This window comes from Dermacentor albipictus, chromosome 10, assembly GCF_038994185.2.
Source record: "Dermacentor albipictus isolate Rhodes 1998 colony chromosome 10, USDA_Dalb.pri_finalv2, whole genome shotgun sequence".
Taxonomy (NCBI): Eukaryota; Metazoa; Arthropoda; class Arachnida; order Ixodida; family Ixodidae; genus Dermacentor; species Dermacentor albipictus.
Window position 1 is genome coordinate 11,312,158 of NC_091830.1, and position 17,986 is coordinate 11,330,143.

General features: G+C 46.6%; 1 protein-coding gene across 2 annotated transcripts in view; it reads left to right on the top strand.

Annotated features, from left to right (window-relative positions):
* The window catches only part of LOC135917922 (uncharacterized), a 48,923-nt gene extending 40,342 nt beyond the window's left edge, over nucleotides 1-8,581 (top strand). For both annotated transcript variants that reach the window (XM_070527671.1, XM_070527670.1), the window contains exons 5-7: nucleotides 2,039-2,182; nucleotides 4,463-4,658; nucleotides 7,481-8,581. In XM_070527671.1, coding sequence (XP_070383772.1) covers nucleotides 2,039-2,182; nucleotides 4,463-4,658; nucleotides 7,481-7,797 — 657 coding nt within the window. In that variant the 3' untranslated portion in view covers nucleotides 7,798-8,581. The remainder of the gene's footprint in view (nucleotides 1-2,038; nucleotides 2,183-4,462; nucleotides 4,659-7,480) is intronic.
* The last annotated feature ends 9,405 nt before the right edge of the window (nucleotides 8,582-17,986 follow it).

The window sequence follows — 17,986 nt, forward strand, 5'->3', positions numbered from 1 at the left end:
CTAGCGATGAAACACACAGTTCATGACTGCAGCGCTGGCAATAATTTTTGTGATTAGGGAACACTAGAACAATAATGTTTAAGTTCTTTTTTCTTGTTCAAATAACACGTAAGGTGGAAGTTCGTCGCACAACACGTAAAAACTGTTTGTAAATGAACGGTTTACTTTCACAATTTTTAATTTTGAAATCGGCGCTATGTTTTCATCAAGAAATAAGTTATGACGGTTCTGTGTGGCAAGCACTAATTTCTGTATTATATGATATAGCACGAAGTTATGAATTGTTTTGAGCATGAGAGCAGAGATTTGCTTTCACATGAAAAAATTGTTTAGTAGCAGAATATATTTATACGGGCGATATACTGATTCTGAGTGATGATTATCAGCAAAGGAGACCAGAAATTAGGAATGAATCGACCTGAACATGAAAATACAACTACTGTTTATGATAAAGATAGCGTGGGGACAGCCGTATTCCAAGATCAAATACGAGCAGGAAGAAAGAACTCTCGGAAGGAGACTAAGAATTTATTCTTTTTATGCTAGAGTCAACCTCCTAAATCCTATAATAGCAACAAAATGACAAGAAGCGAAGTGTTATAGATGAGAGGATTAAACTGAAGACATCAATTAATGATTGACCTTATAAATGCTTGCGTGATCATAAGCAAGACCAAGTAACAAATGAACTAGATTGATAAGTACCACAGGCTATGTCGGGCTTTGTATGCTCGAATAGCCTAGGAGAAGTAGTTTGCACAAGGTAGTAGCACACCCGGGGTATTCGATTACTATCGCTCCATTAGAGAAGAAAATTGAGCAAGTCGCTGCATATTCCAGACTTGAGACAATAGCTAACGTTAAATCTACTACAAGTTGTGTGAATGCCCTGTTTGTTTAGACGAGATAGAGGCACTCAACAAAGATCGAGACTCAGATCGTGTCCCGTGCGCTTCACGATCTCTCCCTACGACTTTTTAGCTCAAGTTTAATGTAGTTCCCTCAAGTCTGGACTACTCCCTCTAATTTCGCAGATTCACTGCGTGACACGAGGCTGGCCGTCATGTGGGTCAACGCTTCAGCGTGATTGCTAATTTCTTGGAGAGTTGTACGCCGTCGTTTGCGCGTGTGCACGTGCGTAAATAAAATCGCGTCACAAGCGTGTTTTCCCTGTTTTCTGGAAAAGCTGTTCTTGATAAGGAAAGTGTACGATCACTGAACTCTATACTGGTACTGATATGTGGGGCCGAAACATGGAGGACTCCCCGCGGAGGGTTAGTTGCCACAGCGTGGTGCTGCTAAGCACGAGGTCGCAGGATCGGATTCCCGCCACGGCGGCCCGATTTTGGTAGGGGCAAAATGCAAGGAGACCCACGTACCGTGCATTAGGTACATGGGTGCTGCTCTTCTTAGGTTATTTAACGTGCATTAGGTGCACGTTATATTACCCAAGAAGATCAAAATTAATCTGGAGCCCTCCACTACGGCGTACCTCATAGGTAGATTGTCGTTTTGGCACGCAAACCTCCCGAATTTAATTTCAAAACTTCGAGGTTAACGAAGATGCTTGAGAAGTTAAGGAGCACGTAACAAGCGATGGAGCAAGATATGAGAGCCCTAACGTTAACTGACCGGAAGACAGCGGTGAGTTCTAGAGCGCAAACAGGAATAATGGATATCCTAGTTGGCATTAGGTGCAAAATATGGGGTTTGGGAGGACCTGAATGTGTATGAGAGATGACCGCTCGTCTGTTAGCGTTGTAGAATGGGTGCCAAGTGAAAGGGAGCGCAGTCGAGTACAGCAGTTAATTAGGTGGTCAGATGAAATTTGGAAATTCGCCCGCGAAGGTGGGGTCAGCCAGCGCACTAGCAGCAATATGAGAACACTGGGGAGAGGCCTTAGTCCTGTAGTGAACATAAATAAGAATATTGTTGTTGCTGATGATTATCAAACTTAATATGACGCGTATGTTGCCGTACATGCACCAACTAAGTACAACGAAGCTAGGGTAGATGGGGCGCACCTGGTATATTGCAGGTCGAAATCGACAAAGAAGGCCTGGAAGCTGAAGAAGCTGAAGGACTCCCGAAGCCGGTACCTTCAAAGAGCACCTATGACCCGACGACTGGATTGGTGGTGACCAAACATGAACCTACTTCCATACGGGAGCTCAGAAGGAAGGTTAGTGCTCGCTTGCTCACACCACACAAGGATATATTTTTTTTTGCATTGCGATGAAGCGTGTACCAATACACGCGGAAAGCTCGAGACATACACAGCAAGACGAGGACAGCTGCGCTGTCTAGTGAATCTGAAGCCGAACAACACTGACTCGCCGTACTTCACGCACTCTTCCAATACTCGCCGTAGACTGTTGAGTGGACAGCAAAGTACAATATGACAATTAACCGGAGTGAGGCTTTTCAAGTTGTAGAAAAGTTCCGCGTCTCAAACAAGCAAGGATGGCTTTTATACAGTATGAAAGTTATCTTAAATTGGGGATACTTAAGTTGGGGATCTCGACATGCGTGACCTGGCGTTACGAACATTATCGTGACGTCAGGACAAGCAGAGTGAAATCTGCTGTCGTCGCGTAGCGGTAGGGCTAGGTATGATGTCGTTTCTCTAAAAAAAAAAAGGAACATGATTGCTGCGGGCGTCTTTTCTGGCGGCGATCGCATGAACGGAGCCCACTGTACCATGACGTCATGAAGCATTCACCTCCTACATACCAAAACCGAAACTTGTTTGTAAGAACAATTATTATGGTGAATTATTTAAGGCGCTCTAATGCTTCCCAGTGTCCTTTCTAGGGTTTAGAGGGTTTAGAACTTCATTTACCGCGATGAAATGACAAATAAAAAAAATTGACGTCAAGGCTCCTTTACGTAGGGGTGTTACTTTGGATTCAATCCCGCCGTGGTTGCTCAGTGGCTATGGTGTTAGGCTGCTGAGCACGAGCTGGCGGGATTGAATCCCGGCCACGGCGGCCGCATTTAGATGGGGGCGAAATGCGAAAACACCCGTGTTCTTAGATTTAGGCGCACGTTAAGGAATCCCAGGTGGTCGAAATTTCCGGAGTCCTCCACTACGGCGTGCCTCATAATCAGAAAGTGGTTTTGGCACGTAAAACCCCATAATTTTTTTTTTTACTTTGGATTCAGTGAAATTCCGCCATATCGTCCAATTCTCCTCGTAGCCTTCGATTGACTGAGTTAGTGGCTGCTCTTTCTCTGGTTGGCTCGAAAATGCAAACATGGCGAAATACAATAGGTGGAACTTGACAGTGCCTAGATTACTACACCTGACTAACTTGCTGGCCACACAAGATGGTGGTTGAGCAGCCATCCTGCCCTTCAGACGCAGCGTTTACAATTGTACTACATGCCAAGGTAATGCCTCAAAATCAGAGCTGCATATAAAAATAATAGCGTTTGTATAATTTGTGCTGCTTACGTATATTTATCGCTCGGATTGGGCCTATGATCCAAAATTATTGTGCCCATAGTAGGCCCGTCAAAAATGTTGAAGCGTAGAGGAAAGGGCATTCGTTCAGTGACGCTAGGTCTTAGTCAGGTTATGTGTGTTTTCCTCTTCCGTTTTTCTTGGCAATACTGAATCAGAACAAACAAATTTCGCAAGTAGTGAGGAACTGAGTTTCCAACAATGCTGGACGAGAAACAGCTCAAATACGGTACCGTGCTTTAATTATTTTGTTCGCTATAACTAAATGAAATTAACAGACACTGAAGCGCGGGACAGCATGGGGTAAGTGTAGGTTAAAATTAAAATGGATAATCTACAAGGCAAATTGCAGTTGACAAAAAGAAAAATTGTTGCGCGCACAGGAGCTGAACCCGCACCTCCTACATTAGACGTACAACAATCTACCGCTGAGATGCGGTGGCGACCGTCCACCCAGCGTTTATGCATGTGTGCTAGATCTAGCCCTGGGGGTGTTTACCAGGAAAACTATAGGCCTTCGCCGTGGGTGTGGAACACCCTTTCTATCGCAGGCCTCACGTAGTATGTAAACTTATCAACAGGCGACCAGCCAATAAACCCTCGTTAGCTGTGTCACGGCATCAAAATAATGCTGCCACAAGTCGGGAACTGCACTGTGCAATGGGGGGTGATATAGTTAAGGCACGTGGTACACGTAGTTGTGCATCTATAAAACATCGGCTGCGCCAACCAATCACGCACCACCTTGTCTCCTCACCTGCATATTCGCTTCCTTCTCCGCTCCTTACTTTGGCATTTTTTAAAATGTCGTCGGACTTCCAATACGTGCGCTTCTCTTCCTCCCAACCTTTGTTACTCTCTACCACGGTGCTCTCTACTGTGCTAGACAGCCATCCGCCAACCACGAGAACTCTGCGAAGCATAGCTAAAGAACGCTGTCACTTTAGAAGGATTGCAACCTTCTAATTCGCTCTGTTTCATTTAACGATGCTCTAGTCCATGTCTAAATTGGCGGCCAAACATAAGAAGACCAAGGAAGGCGGAAAGGCGCCGCGCAGAGCATCTCGAGGGCAAGGACCGCCCGGGGTTTCGTTGGCAGCCAAGTCCTCGGCCTGCTCGTCCCGGAAAGCCGTCAGCCTCGTCAAGGACGGAACTGCGTACGAGAACTGCCACGGAAAGCTCGAGCCGTCCGGTAAGGGCAAGGAACCAGGTCGAGTTTGTTCTAATTTTGTTAGCGTTTGTTACCGAAATGTGTTTACACAGCTCCTATTCTCGCTACACATACGTACCGCTAAGTGAGAATAGGAGCTCCACATACGTACCGCCACATACGTACCGCTTACCAAGTTGAGCGGTACATACGTACCGCTCAACTTGGTAAGCGGAATCTATGTGGTACGAAAGCTCTTGAGCGTGAGCTCTTCCTTCGGTCGAGCTTCTTGTCACTACTACATTGCACATCGCTCTTAATATCGTGGCACATTAGTCCCACGAACTAAGCGGAACGTGTTTGAAAAAATTGTTCCACCAACTTATTAGAAATGAGCCTTTTGTACCACATACCTTACACACTCATCCAAAATGTGCTTTTTCGAATCAAGAAAAATTAAAACGGTAGCCTTCCTTATAAACGCTTAAGCAGTTTGCAATTTATAGAGATGTAATACCACTATTGTTAAGTTTGTGCTGTCTTCTTCAGTGACCTGATTATGATTTCTGTATCTGCAATACATGCTTTGCTACTGCCCATGACTGGTCGTTAAAAAAATTATTGTTTTGCATTCTCTATGACGATTTGTTTGGTTGAAAGGTATTGTAACTTTGTACACGTTGTTTTTGTATTTATTCCTCATTATTACGCTATGATCTAGAAAATGTTCTAATTATACTTAGTGACTTTGTAAACATTATGTGCAGCATTTTATGCTGCAAGCGCATGTGCTGGAATTACCAAGTGGAGGCTGGGCTTTTGTCAGGTGCTGCAAAATAACTTTAGCCTAATCTCCCACGGTTTGCAGTGTATACTGTCAACCGAAATGAAAAGTTTTGTTTGTTTATATAGAACGAGGTTAAATGGATTAAATTATGGAGTTTTACGTGCCAAAACCACTTTCTGATCAGGAGGTACGCCGTAGTGGAGGACTCCGGAAATTTCGACCACCTGGGGTTCTTTAACGTGCACATAACTCTACGTACACGGGTGTTATCGCATTTCGACCCCATCGAAATGCGGCCGCCATAAAGAACGAAGTTAATAGTGTAGTACAGAAGTCGGTGACGAAGTAAAGAGTGCCAGGGGGCCTCCTGGTAATACACGTACAAAATAAAGAGAGAATGAAATGGATAAATGAAACTTTTGAAAGGCAGGAAATTTAACCAGAACTGAGCCCATTTGGCTACGCCGATCTGGGGGGAGGGAAAAGGGAAGCGAAAGATTAAGAGAGGAAGAGAAAGCTCACTGTGGTACAAAATGAGGAACGTACGTTTAGCAAGAGTGGTTTAAAACAGCGAAAACGTGTGCAGCATACTGGAAGTAAATATAGAGTTCGAAAGTCGACACAAATGAGCAAAAATAATTTTCATTGTGGATTAGACATCAGAGCATCATAATAGTAGTAACCTAGTAATATGATAATTATATAAAATTCAGAGTAAAGCGACAAAGCAATAAAGCAACATCAAATTTTATAGCCAGGTAAATAAACATGAACACTAAAGGCTGGGAACAATGAAGCAGAGTTACACATGATTATTTTTAATATAATTAGGCAGCATAAGCTGTTAGTAAAAACTGTTTTAGAAACCGACGAAAGCAGTACTGCAATTGGGATTATTTAATATTCCGTCGCCGAGAATCGTAAGTGAAATGGCTGAAAAGAGGGCTGTCATTATGCCATGGTTATTGTTTACTTTTCGTAGTAAAAGGTTGTGATAAAGAATTGCGCACAAACAACGAGAGAGGCGTTGACACACGCGGCTGTCGTTTTATTTGACACAAACCATTTTATTGCAACGTAACCGGCCGTGGTGCATGAGTGACTATGTCGTTATGCCGCTGAGAATGAGGTCGTGGATTTGACTTCAGACCTGGGTGGCCGCATTTCGAAGGGGATGAAGTGCACAAGACTATCGTGCACTTACATTTTGGTGTGGGCGCAGGAAATTAAGGTTTTTAAAGTTATTTCAGAGCCCTCGACTACTATTTGAAGTGGTAGGTTAGCGCGAATGAAACCACGGACACAAGGAAGACGGACAAGGACAAGTGCTTTGGAACAACTACTACTTTGGAACATGAAATTCAATTAATTAATTATTCAACGAATCATTCAATCAATCAATTATTAATATTTTCACGACGCTGCGAGCACTTCCATCAATATGCCGCGGGAAAAGGCATGCATGAAAATGTATTTGCGAAGGTCTCTACAACGAGCTACAAAATAGCCAAGATGGCGGAAAGACGATCTTTAAAATTGTCGTCCTCTTCCACACGGTCACCAAATGTCACCACATGGTCGTCACACGGTCACCAAACTCCGTGTTAAGAGTTTCTTAAAAAAATGACTGGAGTAACACTGCACAGGCCCGCTGTTTTCTGCATTGGAGCACAAAAGTAACTCGAACACCAACGCATTTCGACGGACCCGTTGAAAATTAATAACTTATAGCTCGGAACTGGTGCTGCCCAGAGAATTGGTTCCAAGTGGATACGCCGTGCGAATTCAGCGGCTATAATTAGTATTGAAATATGGGGTGTAAAGTAATTAAAAGGGAATTATCATAATAACGTTAATTCAGTTGAAAATTTTGATTTCGCGCATAAGTAATGGCCGCCCCATCGAGTAATTTAGATCAAGGGTTAGATTTGTGATATCTGCCATAGGCAATCTTTAAAAAAATCGGTGCAGCTAAAAAAAAGGATTACTTTGTATATACTCGTTTGCATGCTGTCGCATTGCTTTCGTCACGAAGAGATTGTGCACCTAATCGTCTCGGTTGTCAAACTTCGTGCAGAGGAACTCCCCGAACAACGGGTGACGGTGCAGAGCAGGCATACGCACACAGAGAGCGACCGGGACAAGTCGGAAGATCCTGCGGGCTTGAAGTACAACCCGTCGGCAGCGACCAACAGTACCGCTGCTGGCCGCAGCAACCTCGCCAGCATCCGCAGCGCCTTGTCAAACACCGGCAGGCGGGTCTACGTCGCCGTCGGTCTGGCCGTCTTGCTGCTGGCGGGTGTGGTCGTGCTTCTGGTGGTACTCCTGTCTCACAAACGCGCCAAGATAGCGGCGATGTTGCCGAGCACCAAGCCGAGCACTAGGCCCAAGTAGCCCCGGGAAACCAGTCGTCGAAGCCGTCGGCGGCAACGCGGTCTCCATTGTTGGGGCCAGTTCACCACCGGTTCAGGGAGCCCGGAGTGCCAGAGACTTCTTTGAGCCAGCAGTCGTGGGTCAGGCCGGTTTCCGACTCGACCTGCGGCTCGATCGTCGGAGTTCATGCGAACGATGCTTTAGTGATGTCGGCGTTCCTGGATTTCCTGGAAGCAGGGCAAAGTTTTTGGTGGTAGATGGGAAGTTTGTGGGAGCCGTACTTCCTGGGAGCACAAGTTCTCGGACGCAGAAATGTCTGGATATTCTACATGTGTGAAAGTTTTCGTGTGCAAAGGTTCCTATAACCACGAACAACACCTTCAGCTTCCCCTAGTTGCTTCCGTCGAAGCTTTGCCGTTTTCTTTCTGGATGACGCAGTTTATGTAGATATACCAAAAAAAAAAGTTTTACTCAAAAAGTCAGCTGCAAAGACACTTTTCCAGCAGCACTCGGCGCGTTGCTAAAACGCCCGATGGAAAATGTTTCGTACGAGCACCGATACCACGACTTCTTTCGTAGGGCCTGCATTCTTCTGTGCGTTACAGTTTGTGCCTTGACTTGAAAAGTGCTCCACTTCGCGCACGCGTAGGCTCGTTTTCAAGCCTTGTGTGACTCATCGTACTTGCGCCATTAGTTTTCATAACGTGCCGGTGTGCATTGACGTTGTACAGATGCCGGAAGGATGACACTCGGCTTTGTTTTCGTCGAGACGCACCGAAATATAGATGACAAGTTTGAATCCTTACGATGTGCGATATTTGTCCGTGGGTTGTGGAAATTGTGGTCACGAAGCGCTTCTAATTTGCTCGAGTGTTGGCACAATGACCTGCACGTGGAACCCACATGAAAACGCACCTCGTTCATGTAATTGTGCTTCTGTTACAGCACATTACATTATTACCTGTCACAAGTCCATAAACATGTCGCATCGGTTAAAACCACAAGAAAATATAGTAAAACGAAATAATGGTTGCGCATGTGTATTTCTTTCTGCCAAGTCTAAAATTGTTAATGGCAGTACAACATAGTAGAATATGATTTTTCGAAACGGAAATGGAATTGCAGTGTGGTCACGAATATAGAGCGTTATTTTAAACCGATCATTTCATTTATAAAAAAAAGCTACAAGCGCAAGGAACGTGGAGGTTTTGCAGAATCGTTCCTGTAGTCGAGGCAGGCATAATTTGCCGCTAATAACGTGAGCTTCACAGGACTGACAGAAATTCAAGTTTTTTAATAGTGCATTCGGAGCAGTTGTTTAAATGGCAAATTTGGAGGCAGTCACATTTTAATGGACCGTTTTAATAATCTTGAGATCGCACATAATGCATTGCCCATTCATCATCAGATGACTACTGTAAATCCAAGCAATATCGGAACCGAGAGCACCGCAAGGGAGGCGGCTGCTCTCCTATGCCAGACAGAAGCGCCCCGTGCCGAAAAGTTCGCAGGAGTTTGAAACTGGATGTCCCCGAGGGTTGCAATGTGGGCTTAATAATATTTGGGTTTTTACGTGCCAAAACCATTTTTTGATTACGAGGCACGCCGTAGTGGAGGACTCCGGGAATTTTGACCACCTGGGGTTCTTTAACGTGCACCTAAATCTAAGCACACGGGTGTTTTCGCATTTCGCCCCCATCGAAGTGCGGCCGCCGTGGCCGGGATTCGATCCCGCGACCTCGTGCTCAGCAGCCCAACACCGTAGCCACTGAGCAACCACGGCGGGTCCAATGTGGGCTTGTTGGTAATGCATCTTCAAGGGGAGTACGGTAGCGCGATTCAAAGGCGGAACAAAAGAAGACACAAAGGGACACACACAGCGCTATGTGTGTCCCTTTGTGTCTTCTTTTGTCCCGTCTTTGAATCGCGCTACCCTACTCCCCTTGTGGATGTCCCGGTCAGTCGCGGCAGCTATTGATGCGGCACACTTTGTTTGGCAAGCGTGTGACGCTATGTGCCGTGTCATGATCTGCCGCGTCGTGCATGCAGTCATGACATAATTTAAACTTTGTCACGCATTTCTTTGCGGGGCTTTGCCGTCTGACGTACGAGCGGCATGCGCTCAGTTTCGGTATTGCCTCGTTTGAGCCTTAAAACTCGATAAGGAATATTTTCAATCGGATGTGTTTTTCAAGACTTTTCTAATGAAATAGGACCACATTAAAATGTGACTTGCTCCAAGTTTGCCATTTCAACACGCCCCCGAGGCACCGCGAAAGAAATTAATGACATTGTTTTTAACAGATATACACCCCAAAGGGTATAAACTTTTTTTAGAGATTAGCACAATTCGTCGTCTATGCTAGAACGCGCTAGACTCTAGAGCGTCCATTTGAGGCGGCGTACACTTAAAAAAATTTACACCCTTTGGGTCTTATCTTGTCCCACAACGATAATCATCTGCCTTGCTTGCGTTTCCTCTCTTGAAAACTCGGCGCTCGCTACTTTCCTGCCTAGAACGTTGTGTCAGGCTGATAACGCGCAAGCCATTCGTGACCAGGAAGTACCGGGCTCGCAGCGTTAAAGGAAATGCGGGCAAGACAGATTACGATTATTGTTGGGGAACAAAACACAATCGAAAGGGTGCAAACCTTTTAAGGAGTGTAGCGTAATTTCGTGGCGCGTAACACGTGTCCTCGTTACGCCTTGAGAGTGCCCTAGGAGTGGTAATATTAACGAACGGTTACTGGATCAATCGAGTAAAAGTATGCCACAAGAAGTTTACTGATCATCGGTGCCCGTCTTTAACTTAATCGATTAAATCACTTCAATCAATGGTTTTCGAGCTAGTGACAGAAGTGGGGCGAAAAAATTCGAAATCGTGCTACAGACGACGGAGCACGAGGCGCGACGGCGACGAGCGACGGTCGACTGTTTTTCCAAATCCAGCCGTGCCGGCCAAGCGCTTCGCCGCTTTACATCTACGCCGCTGGGGCTGGTAATATCGATAAATGATTAATCGATTGATCGTGAAATGCATCCCGCAGTACGATTAATCTTCATCGGCGTCCACCTGTCATTTAATCGACCTAATCGATTAGGCCGGCTCCATTGATCGTTTTCGAGAGTTTAACAAGAGTGACGTGAAAAATTTTCAAATAGTACTGAAATGGCGGCGCTCTACCAGTGACTGTGCGTCTGTGTTTTTCCGAGTGATTCCGAGCCCGAGTAAAACGCCTTAAACTTCGTAAAGTAGCGACACTCCCCCTCCGCGTTCACTCCTCCTCGTTTCTGCTCTTTTTCACGCTCCCTCCTCGACCGTGGTGCCGCCTACACTGCTCGAACGTAGCAACGGTGCCAACATGCGCTCCTCACCACTCTGTAGGCGCTTCTCAAGCAAAAATGGCGCTGATGCATGGCGCGAGGGCCCACGTGATGCTATTAGGCCAATAGCGACGCGGCGTCGCCCTAGGCCAGAGCGCGCGATGAGGAGGCAGCATTCTTCAAAGCGTGGCAGTACTTTATGAAGTTTAAGGGGTTTTAAGCCCGAGCGCTGCCCATCTCTTCACCCACGTGCCACCACGACCCCAGAAGCCGGAGGCTTGAAACGCCCTCGCAGTTCAAGGCATACTGTAGTGAACACAGTCGTTGATCTTCGCGCCATTCCTAATCCATCAAAGATGTGACATAGCATGCGAGCTGCTTTGGAGCATTTATTTAACACAGCGATGAAGTTCATGCTGGTTGCAGCAAATCTGTAGCGTCCGAGCATTTATCCTCGCATGCTGGTTGTGTGGCCATTCAAATATGGCGCTAGTTTCGCTCGAACATCCCATTCAATGGACGTTCCTTCGGTCTGTAGAAAAGAGCATGTGATTTAATATCGTAAACCAGTAATATCCTTTTCCCTTGTGCATATTCCAATCTCTTTCATATTTCAGTTGGACTTCAGCGTTCACTTTTGCCATTTTTCTTATTTCTTGACTAACTGTACTGTAACTGTAACTAACTGTAAAGGTGTACAAGGATTTATTATAGTGTCATGTATTTCATTTCGGCACAAAGTGTCATTTTATAAGAGATATTGTCTATGTTTTCGAAAGCCACTAGTGCGAACTATATTTAGTCTTTAACAAGCGAAACATTATCCTTTATCAAACGCTTATACTCTTGTGTTTATACACTATGCTTCAATGTTTGAGAAGTGGAACTGTTCAGTTCCACTTCTAAACCATTAAAATAGAGTCCCACAAAAGTGGATGACTGTGTTTGAAACTTTCTAGAAGTGCCGAGCAAAGGTTTCGATTAATCAATTAATCGATAAAAGCCGTAAATCAAAAGCGATTATTCGATTAATGGCTGGAATGACGAATGATTATACGTTAATCGAAAAAGCAATTAATCGACCATCCCTACACGCCGCCCGAGGCCTGAGAGAGGCCGCCCACGTGGAGGAAGAAGAAACTAGGAAAGAGCATTACTTCAGGCAGCTAGCCTTGGCAAGCGAACTCGCCGTCAACCCACGTCTGTCGCTTTTATGCGTTGCATATTGCAATCACTCAGTTCAGCCCTTGGGCGCGGCCGGGCAGCCACCATTTAGGGTATGAGCCATTGTTCATTGCTGCGCGTCTCATATGTGGGTCTATTCTCTTTTAAGTTTACTATGTTTGTCATTAAGTTGCTTCTATTTTTATGCGTTGCATATTGCAATTACTCAGTTCAGCCCCTGGGGGTGGCCGGGCAGCCACCATTGACCTTTAGCGCAACCACGCGACGTGACGTCACGACAGCCGGAGGAAAAGCTGGGCCCCAACTCGCGCAATATGCAACGCATTCTAGGCTTAACCAAGCTAAGCCTGGCCATTTTTTTACCTCGCAGAATAGGGCCAGCACGTGACCCCGTAGACACAGCGTATTGGCCGATAATGCTTGGTTTGCAGTAGGTTTAAATCGATGCACACCCGCTCAGCTGCGCTGCTGGCCTGCAGAGCGGGAGCACTAAAACCTACCGCGCGCTCTGACGTGACGATCACGTGTGCGATCACTATCTCCTAATTCTTCCTTCCTCCATGCCCGCTCCTCCTCCCAGTCTCCGTCTACCGCCTCCGTCTCCAACCTTTGCGGGCTGGTTGGCCATTGGCGTGAACACGTGGGGGTCGCTCTATGTCTTGACGTTGCGATTGCATTATCGTGGGTGTTGCTGTGTTACCTTTGTTAGGCCATAATGCCATGCGATCGCAAGAGAAGTGCGGTGTGGACATTGTTCACTGAAGATGCGAAGACGAAGAATGCCAAGTGTGATAAATGTGGTAGGCAGTATTCTAAGCCGGCGACGGAAACCCTGCGGTACCACCTGCTGCACGCCCACTTAATTCAAGTGTCAAAGGGGCGTCCTACAAGGAAAGACAACCGTGACGACGATGTCGACAATCCTCCTGCTCAGGGCGCCAGTGAGCCTGTCCAGGTAAGCTTTCATTAACTCGCCATGTGACCAGCAGCCATCCATCGCTGCGTCATTTATTTATGAAATCAAGTCGCTATTCAACTGCTTAAGGCATTCTGCTGTCATTTGTTGTTTCAATTGCATGCTCATTATAAGAATACTAACGGTTTTTGGCTGAGTCTAAGGAGCGGCTTCAGGCTGGTTTCACCAGGAGTTTAACGCGGCGTCAAGCCAGCGTTAGCACCAAACTTTTCAATACAGCATTAGTTTAGTGACTTAGCGCTGCCTTAAAATCGTACCAGAACCAGCCCTCACTCACTTGGAGCAAAAGTACTGTCCGTCTGACAGCACATGTTCGTTATTATTTTGCTTCGTGAACTCAGTGTCCCCTTCTTTTCAGCGATTGCGATTCGATTTTCTTTCCGTGTTGCGTTGCCCCTTTCTCCCACGTCCTACTATGCAAGATATTGCAGATACATGTCGCATCTTTTCACTATGTACGCTTCGTCTAATTTCACAGGTTGAACAAAATGTCGCTGGCTCGCCTGCAACAACTGGGGCTAGAAATAAAGAACCCACTAGTGGAACTTCAAGCCCTCTGCGCTCTGTTTCTTTCTCGTGCTCGGGAGCCACGGAAAAGTGTCTATCCAGTGCCACCGCATTTGCAAGTAAGTGTTTGTAGTGACGATCTGCGACTTTCGCGGAGGGAGACGAGGAGTTTGTCAAGGGCTACGACCACGTGACTTTGTCTGTTGGTGTCTTTCAGGAAAAGGAGCACGTGACGAGCATGCTATTGATGCTCTCGGATACATGATCGCGCATGACGAGTTGCCTCTGAGCACGCCCGACAAGGATGGCTTCAAGATGTTCGTGAAGGCATTGCAACCACTCTACGAGCCTCCCACTGAAGCTACCGTCACAAAGAGCCTCGAGGCGAAGTACGAGGAGCTCAGAGCACGTTATGGATGGAGAATTCAAGCAGCTGATCATCTAAACCTCACGGCTGATCTTTGGACACATGGAAGTACGATGCGGTCGTACCTGGGCCTCACGGTTCATTTTAGAGAAGGCAAATATCTCTGAAAAATTTGATCAATGAGAAACCGTTTTCCTTTGCCATAACGCGTAACGAGATTTTCAGTGCGTACGCCTAATATACAATGTTTTGCCCTTTCAGGTACCAAACTACTGAGTGTGGAAACTGGAGTTAAGTACATGCCAGAAAGAAAAACAAGTTTGAATCTGCGCGTGGCAATGCACGAATTGTGCGACGAGTGGAATATTGACTACAAGAAGGTTCGGGCGGTCATTATAGATGGTGGACAGAACATTAAGGCAGCTGTCCGCGAAGAATTTGGTGCCGATAAGCACATTTCCTGTGTAGCTCACCTTCTGAACCAAGTAGGTCAAGCTGCCATTGGTCTAGCAGTGTCCAAAGCCCCTTCGGAACTTGAAGCACACGAGGTTGTGGTGGTCCCGGAAAATGAAAAAGATGCTGAATTTGTGCTGGAGGACGTCCGTGATGACGATGCCCCCAATGACGACGGTACGCCCCTTGTCGAACTTCGGCCGCTGCTGATGAAGGTGAAGAGGATCGTTCGTTTTTTTTCGCACCAGTGATGTTGCATCACGAATGTTGGTGCAAATGCAGCTCCAGGACGGCAAGCAGCAGCATGATGCGCTGAAATTAATCCAGGAAATCAGGACCCGGTGGAATTCTGGCTATTACATGTTGGAGCGCTTCTTGAATTTGTCCGAGCCTGTCAGCCAGGTCCTCTTACAGCTGCCGAGCGAAAATGGCGCCACTCGGCGAAAGCCGCCAAATCTACTCGCTGGTGACCAGCTTGACGTCCTTCGCGAAGTAAAGGACCTACTAAAGCCTCTGGAGGAAGCCACGCTTATGGTTTCGAAAGGCCGTTCCGCGACACTCAGCGATGTAATCCCCGTGGTGTACGGCTTAAAGCAGGTGAATTATCTTTGCTGCATAATTTAGAGATCGAGTGGCTATTCTGCACTCACATACACGTCGACAGTCCGTATGTCACAATATCCGTTTAGCATGCCTGAATTTACGCTGTCGCAACAGCATACATGGTGAAGGAACAGTTGCACAATAAATATTTATTTTCTTTTACAGGGCATCCACAGCTTTCAGCCCAGTCACCCCATCACTTTCAATCTGCAGCAAAAGCTTCTCTCAGAAGTGAACACGCGATTTAGTGACATCGAGTACCGGCGCACATACGCTGCCGCGACGATTTTGGACCCACGGTACAAGAAGTATGTTTTTGAACATCCTCAGGCGGTGGCAATGATCGTCCGGCACTTAAGTATGTTAGGATGGTTTATTTATAGTTAGGAAAGGACATGAGAATAAAATGTTAATGCAATTTTGTCCAATAAACGATATCGTGCAGGTGGAAAAGTTGCTTAAGAGGTTGGTGCTGCCGGCCGTGCTCTAGTAAAGGATCTTGCTGGGCCAAATACGGCGCCTCCTTCTTATGGCATCTGGGCTGCCGTTGACCAGGCACTTCGCCGCAACTGCACTGGTGCAATGAGTCAAGAGTCGGAAAGCCAAATGCCCTCGCAATCCAAGACGTACTGCAACAGCCCAGTCGTTGATCGTCGCGCCAATCCCAGCCCACTGGAGACGTGGTACAGCATGCGTGTGGGTTTGGAGCATGTATTTGAAGTGGCGATGGAGTTTTTGTCCATCCCAGCAACATGTGTGGCGTCGGAGCGTCTATTCTCACATGCTGGTTGGGTGGCCAGTCAAAGAAGGCGCAGGTTGTCACCCGAACACTTCAGCCAATTAACATTCCTTCGCTCTGTGGAAAAAAGCATTTGGTTTAAAATATAAACGAGTAATTTTCTTCTCTCCCCATGCATATTGCAATTTTTTCCGTATTCTAGTTGGACCTCATCTTTCACCTGTGCCATATTTTTCATTATGTGTTTAACTTTACTGTACAGTGGTTCAGTAAATGCCGTTCATCCTATTTCTTGTTTAATTCTGCAGTGTTTCACTCAGTAAGTGCCATATTTAATAGCTTAAGCATTATTCTTTATGAAATGATTATACAATTGTTTTTCTTACCTGGCTCCACCCTTCAAACATTAAATATAGGGACTTAGCTGAGTAGATAACTGTGTTTCGAGTTTTTTAACACGCCCTGAAAGAAGTCGATTAATCGATGGAAAACGTCGCATTAAAAGTGATAAATCGATTACGGATTAAACCGACGAACGATTAGTCGTTACTCGATTGAAAAAATTTGACCATCCCTATATAGTGCCCCTGAAAAATACGGGGACCAGATTCACTGCGTGGTGCACGGATGGCCAAGCCGTAGCTGACGCTTTCCTTAGACAGTGTTGCACTGTATTTAGCGCTTGTTATTTAGTGAACGAATAAACCAGCATATTATACTCAATCTTCGGATTACCCGCCGTGGTTGCTCAGTGGCTATGGTGTTAGGCTGCTGAGCACGAGGTCGCGGGATCGAATCCCGGCCACGGCGGCCGCATTTCGATGGGGGCGAAATGCGAAAACACCCGTGTACTTAGGTTTAGGTGCACGTTAAAGAACCCCAGGTGGTCGAAATTTCCGGAGTCCTCCACTACGGCGTGCCTCATAATCAGAAAGTGGTTTTGGCACGTAAAACCCCGTAATTTAATTTTTAATCAATCTTCGGATTCGTAACTTCGAAATCTCGCACTATGCTATTGCTCGTGACAGTATTGTGGGACCCATTCACAACCCCGTGCGTGGGTTGCCTGCCTGTGCTCGGGCGTGGTGCGATCAGAGAACGGCGCCTAATCGAGAGCCGGTCTGTTGGCATGGCTTGCGTACTCGCCGCGCGAAGCGCCCCGAACATGCGCGCGAACGTGATCACTAGATAGCGCGCCAGCGTTGATAAGCATCGGGCGGGCTTGGCGTTGGCGCCGTCACGTGTTCACTGCGGCGATGCTACGGCTCTGCTTCTGAACATCATGCCGTTGGCGGCCCGCGACCGGTTGAGCCAAGTTCTGGCAACTTTCAGATACCGCCATCTTGTGAGCTCTGTGTGGGTAACAGGCCTGCTACGCCGTCTCTCATCGACGACATGACGGGAATCCGTATGACAGTTCGGAACACCAACCAAGTGCTGATGAGCCCAATGAGACGTGCCCAGAAGAGATCGCCTCAATCCGGCGCCTCAACGAGGGTGCTGTAGCAGGGCCACCTCGCCACCAAGATTTATGGGTGTCATCTGTTCTTCACGCCGCTTCAACTGTAAGTAAGCGCCATGTTTGTAGAACCCGCCGTGTGTCTGTTGTCGCGGAGACGTGCCACCAGACCATCCCTAGTTGCCACGGACTGCTCACCGCGAACTTTTCGCGAAGGCACGCAGAACCCCCGCGGGCAACTAAACAGCATCCGTCCTATTCAGCACTACCACGCTTTATTCGCGTTTTTGTTTCTCCCGCGGGTGGTGCTGGTCTATTTTAGCCGTGCCCTGAAAGGGCAACCCTAATGCACATTCCTTCCAAAGTCTTCGATGCTTGATCGTTATGCCCTGCGTATGCTACACTTAGGCAGCAACATATTGGTTCAGGAAAAAAAAGAAAGAACGCCCGGAAGAACGACCCCTGGTCTTAAGTACAAAAAAAAATGATACCGAAGATGAGATTACAGCAGCGAAAACTTATAATCTAGCATCGTGTAACAATTATTCCAGCGCATCGTCACACAAAAGATATTGGCATACTAAACATATTTTTCTA